This window comes from Egretta garzetta, unplaced genomic scaffold (assembly GCF_000687185.1).
Source record: "Egretta garzetta isolate BGI_Z169 unplaced genomic scaffold, ASM68718v1 scaffold671, whole genome shotgun sequence".
In the NCBI taxonomy this organism is placed as follows: Eukaryota; Metazoa; Chordata; class Aves; order Pelecaniformes; family Ardeidae; genus Egretta; species Egretta garzetta.
In genome coordinates this window covers 30,492-35,845 of record NW_009258490.1, presented here as the reverse complement: position 1 = coordinate 35,845, position 5,354 = coordinate 30,492, and the positions used below count along the sequence as shown (strand labels likewise).

Sequence of the window (5,354 nt, the reverse complement as noted above, 5' to 3'; positions counted from 1 at the left end):
GGGCCAGGGGGGACCCGGCCGTCGCTCCCACCCCTGCTGCCACAGACTGCAGGAGCCCCGGGAGCCCAAGGAGGAACAGGCGCAGATGCTGCTCAAGATCTGTGACGACAGCGAAGCGGCACCAAGGTAGGCGATGGCGAGCACCTGGATGCCAAATTCCCACTGCGCCCTTTCCCGGCTGCTGACCCTGCTGAGGTGCCGTGCCTCCCCTTCCCCAGGGATGCCTCGCCCGGCAGCAAAGAGGGGGCTGCAGCCAGCCCCAGGGAGGGCAGTGCGCCTGGCAGCACGCCCAGAGACCCCTCCCCAAAAAGCAAAGACCGCTGCAGGGGACAGCAGAAAAGCGGGGCCGAGAGCTCTGCCCGGGCAGAGCCTGCACCGTAGAGCCCGATGCCACACGAGCGCTCGGGAGCCGCTCGGTGCTCGCTGCGCAAAACCCATGCTGCCATTGTTGACCGTCTCCTCTTGCCTCGTGCCACAAACAAAGGCAGGAAAACACAGCCCTGGCACACGGTGTCTGCAGCGCATCAGAAGCCTGCCTTAGGGTGACTTTGTTCATCTGAAAAAATTTGTCTTGATATTCTTCCTTTCGTGTGTTAGAAGTGAAATAAAAGGGCGCAGTTGTGCAAGTCCACTGGGCTCTGCAGCTCTGGACAAAACGGGCCTGCCAGCTCGGGGCATCCAGCTGCTCTTAAAACCACAAAGTTTGCAAACATGGGGGAAAAAAACCCAAAAAACCCAAAAAAACCCTGGTGTAGGGTAGAGCCAGGAGCTCACCGCAGGGTCTCAGAGCGTCCTGTCAACGGCCGACAGGCAGCAGAGGCAAAAACACGGGCAGGGCACAAGGAAGAGGCACTCTGCTCCTTGTGCCTCTGTGCCATTTGAACACTTACTGACTGCTGCGGCGCAGGAGGGCAGGGTTTGACGGCTCACTCCGGCTTTTCACTAAAGATTCAGACACCTTCCCCACACTTGGTGAGCTCCTGTCTCCACAGCGAGCTTCCAGTCATGGGATTTGGGAAAATAAAAGGTTAAGAGGCACTGCTGGTTGCAAAAGCACCAAGAGGTCTCTGAAGATTTTGCTCAAGGGGAAGTTTATCCCTTTCTTTGGTTCCACAGCTGGAACCAGGGGCAGAGCTAGCAGCGGCACACTCTCGCAGATTAGGACTGAGGTGCATTTACTGCAAAGAACAACTTGAGAATAAAGCTTAGTTTCCATCATCGGCTCACGTCAAACCCAAGCGACAATCACTGTTTGTTTCAAAGTACACTTGTGCAAGTTCCCAGCAGAAATGTTAACACCTACAAAAAAATCAGTGAAAAATTAACTTGCCTGAGGCACGCTGGCTACAACAGCAGGTCGCAGCTTCCATGAGGACGTGCATCAGAGGTGCAGGAAAGCCGAAGCAGGAGCCTACGAGTGACTACGTAGATAAATCGGTGCTATCCGGCTGGTGTATTTTCACATTTGCTCTTTCCCCCCCCCCCAAGCTAAAAACATGCTCCGTAAAAGACAAGTTACCAGCAAAGGCGTTGAGCAGATGCTCCATGCACAACGTGCTCTGGGATACAAAGCGAACCCAGCAGAGGAAGGACTCTGCATGGGTTAAGTGAGGCAGGACGGAGAATTCGTCCCCTCTCCGTGGCTGTGCAGCCCCTCGAGTCACCACGAGGCGCAGTACATGCTTCAACACAACACTGGAGTGTACTGAAAACCCACTGGGAACTGCACAAGTAAGGATTCCGGTTTCGATGATCTCACCAGCACCTCAAGAGATCGCCAAATAACCACCAGACAGAAGTTGGAAATACCTTTTCTTGTTTTTTATAAAAAAAAAAAAAAAAAAGAAAACCAAACCAAAACCAAAGCAATTTCCATCAGTGCCCCCTTTCCTGAGCCATACCACAGCACCTTCACCAAGGAACACCGCAAGCCTGAAGCATGAACCGACAAGCGACTCGTTTCCATTCCAGCTAGGAGGAATAACGTAAAACTCAAGAAAACAGTGAACCTCTTTGGTATATAATGACAGAATAAGTTATACCACAAAGCTCGAGTAGGAACCATTTCCAAAATGGTAACGTTTAAAATAGCGTTAGCTAGCCAAACTTTTTTCCTGTTTGGAGAATTTCCCTAGAAGCATCTCCTAGTTGCGCTGATATCCCAGGTTTCGCCCCAAAACGCAGGCAAGGATCTCAAGCGCTAAAGCCCTCAGCAAGCCCGGCAGCTGCGGTTCCTTCCCAACCCAAAATCCTGGGATCTCTGCAGGACAGAGGCAGCCTGGCAGGATAGGAAGCAGCGCGATTTGGAAGTGGGAACAGAGGTGTCGGCAGGGAGGGTCGGGAAGGCAGCGGCTCAAACGGTGACTCCTGAATTCGCAGCAGCAGTGGAGGGAGGAGGGAGCAGGCTCACTCTCTTGCTGCATTTCACAGAGGGGCTCACGATCCAGCAGCATGAGGTGAGCGGAAAAGGCTCCCTGTGAGCGTTAACACCTGGGGGAGAACTGACTGGAGCCACGCTGCCAGCTCTCCAGCAAGCAGAGGGTAGGCAGCCCCTGCACCCGAAGAGTGGAGAGCTGGAGGCCTGCTCCTGCGAGCCACCCGAGCGCCAGCTTGCAGAATCAGGCCCTAAGAGATTAAAGCTGGCTGCCTGGCTCGCAAGGTCAAAAAGCTTTAAAATCGAATTACGCCAGAGGAACAATCCGCTGACCGGCGCCTTTCCTGCGCAGGGGCGGGAGGGCAGAGCTGTTCTCCAGAACAATCGGTCTGGAGGCGTTTCGGTACAATTCAGCTGCTGCAGGCAGGAGGGTTCGATTCTCGTTAGGGTCGCTACAGGCTAAGTTATCTGGAAGATCCCTGAATGTGCAGCGAAGGACTTATCTGGAGGAGGATGAACAAGCTTCTGATCTGCTAGCGACCCGGCAGGCTGCCCAGCGCCGCAGCCCTTTGCCAGCTCCTCCTGGGCAGCCGGGAAATACCAACGGGCTACTCCCGGCACCAGCACCACGCACCGTCCCTCGCCCGGCGGCGCCTGGAGCTGGGCGTTCGCTCAGCCAGTCTGGCTTTTGCCTGCATTACAGTTCCACTTTGACTCCTTTAATAAAAGGGAGACCCGACGGCACCTTCCTTTTGTACTCCAGGTACTCTTCTCCAAAGAAGTGAATGAGCGTGATCTCCTCCTCCTCGATCCGTTCCCTGAAGAAGCGCCAGGACGCCAGCGCGTAGCCCACCACGCAGATGGGATTGCAGAGCAACACCTGCGAACAGACACTGGCGGTTAGCATCCCCGAGCCTCCCAAAGAAACCAAGGCCACCCCCCGTCCCCACATGCTAATCACCCTTTATTGAGTTTGCCATGAGGTCTAAATGCTCTCCAAAGAAAAGACCCCAGCACCTTTTGTGGAATTTCACTCTGGGGAGAAATTAGTGCTTATGAAGAAAGCAGCCTGCGGGCAGCGCCAGCTAACACCACCCTGGCTCTAGAGAGCCCATGTGTGGCCACGCTGCTCCACGTGCAGTCTTTACAGTGTCTCTCCAGAGAAATAAAACCAAATGCCAACCACAAGAAGAGTGTGACTAAGGCAGCACTGAGTTGCAGCTCAGCTGCAGCTGGCTTCCAGTTTACCCTCCAGCCAGGGCCCTGGGCACTCAGAGGGAGTTTGCTTTGCCATCCGGCACAGGACTCGTATTTGGCAGGAGCAAGACTGAGTCTGACCACATACAGAAGGCATTTTGACCGTAGGAATGCAAGGAAACTTTGGACACCCGCTTTAGGCTAGCAACAGGTCACACCTGTTGAGGCTTGGTCACCCCCAGCCTCTTAAGGGCATTCTGGCTCAAACCCCAGCCCTGCCACCCCTGCTTATTCCACACAGAAAATTAAGGCAATGGGGTCTTCCCAAAGATCGCACACGGCAGAGCGCTCAGGGTTTTCTGACCCCCCATGTGCCAGTGGGAGGGAGGAGGTGTCAAAATCCATGCCAGGGCCACCCCTACCGATGACTGCTGGCGGTTTGCATCCCATTACTCGTGTGGGGCAGCATTAAGAAGAAAGACCCAGGTTATAAGACGGAAGTATCTGAGCGCGTTGTATACAGTACCTGTGTTCCAATACTCCAGTAAAACCATCCCACGTAAGATGGGTGCCGGAACCACCCATACACCCCACTTGTCACCAAAGTATGAGTATCCGATTTCTCATTCTGAACAATATGGTTGAAGTTGGAGCCAGCTGTGAGCATGGCCGCTTTCCTCAGACAATCCCCAAAGATCACCATCAACAACCCTACAGTACTCAGCCAGGTGATCTGCTTCAGCTCTGCAAGTGAAGAAGGACAGGTCACAACAGGTTTGCACAGGGCACGCTCGCGGCATGGGGGGTAGGTGGGCTTTTCCCCCCCATCTCAAAGCAAGACAACATGAAAAACACAGCCAGTGTTCCACGCGCTGCCATCCCGCCACCAGAAAAAAATAAAAATAGGGTTCCCTGCCACGGAGTCACCCCCAACATGGAGTCTGTACATCCTCACAGCAGATCGCCCCAAGGGGAACCCGGCACCAAGGCAGAGCCCAGCTTCACGGTAAAGCCAACATAAAGCACAGCCAAGCAGACGCACTCGGGATGGACACAGGGAGCTCCACAGCCTGTGCTGCCATTACAAAGAGGGGAAGAACATCTCCCTTCTCCCCAAAAAAAAGGAAGCACCCCAGATTGGGCAAACAACAACAGTTTTTGCCAATCTGATTTTATTCCAGGTCAAAAAAAGATACCCAGACATAATCGAAGCATCGTTCTTTGCACCCCCAAAGCTGCTTGAAAGATGCAACCAGAAAAGGCCTGCAGACCTGCCACATGGCAAGGAGGGCCTGGCGTGTCAGAGCAAGGGGGGCACGCCCCCCACCCCCCCAAGACCGAAACCAAGAGGCTTTGAGCACAGAAAGATTAAAGCTGCATCAAAGCCCTCCTCGGGTGCTGGCATGGGTCAGCTAAGCGGGGGTCACCCATGCTTTGCTACCGGCCTAGCGGGCCCCAGGCGAGCCCTGTGCAGCCAGGCAGAGCCAGGGGACGGCGGGCGGGAGGGTGGGCGGCAGGGAGAGGCAGGACGGCTGACCTGGGAAGAGGAGTTTCTCCAGCGTGAACTCCACCCAGGAGGAGAGGGCGGCCAGGTTGTACTCGAAGCTGTGGTTGAGCAGGAAGGAGTCCAGCGAGAGGCTGCGCGGGTTGTTGATGGCCGTCACCAGGTACTCCGAGTAGTGGAAGAGGGAGAGGGAGCACATGTACCTGCAGCAGGACGGCGGGAGGGAAGGAACGCTTGGCGGGGCCGGGGGCCGTCGCACCCGCCCGGCTCCCCCGGCCC

At 55.3% G+C, this 5,354-nt stretch overlaps 2 protein-coding genes across 2 annotated transcripts in view; one reads left to right on the top strand and one right to left on the bottom strand.

Annotated features, from left to right (window-relative positions):
* Positions 1-381, top strand: part of RNF207 (ring finger protein 207) — a 6,918-nt gene extending 6,537 nt beyond the window's left edge. The window contains 2 exon segments of the mRNA XM_009645309.2: positions 8-126; positions 219-381. Coding sequence (XP_009643604.2) covers positions 8-126; positions 219-381 — 282 coding nt within the window.
* A 1,623-nt stretch (positions 382-2,004) lies between these two features.
* ICMT (isoprenylcysteine carboxyl methyltransferase) lies at positions 2,005-5,348 on the bottom strand. Its single transcript, XM_009645298.2, has 3 exons — positions 5,109-5,348; positions 4,098-4,315; positions 2,005-3,254 (listed from the first exon to the last, which is right to left on the bottom strand). The coding sequence occupies exons 1-3, from the start codon at positions 5,272-5,274 to the stop codon at positions 3,072-3,074; spliced, it is 567 nt and encodes a 188-aa protein (XP_009643593.1). The 5' UTR covers positions 5,275-5,348; the 3' UTR covers positions 2,005-3,071.
* Between the last annotated feature and the right edge of the window lie 6 nt (positions 5,349-5,354).

Bases quoted from the DNA above. Each gene is read 5' to 3' on its own strand.
- ICMT (XM_009645298.2), bottom strand. From the start codon at position 5,274: ATGTGCTCCCTCTCCCTCTTCCACTACTCGGAGTACCTGGTGACGGCC. The intron at 4,316-5,108 runs GTCAGCCGTCCT...CTTCACTTGCAG, and splicing joins GGAGAAACTCCTCTTCCCAG to AGCTGAAGCAGATCACCTGG. The intron at 3,255-4,097 runs GTACTGTATACA...GTCTGTTCGCAG, and splicing joins ACTGGAGTATTGGAACACAG to GTGTTGCTCTGCAATCCCAT.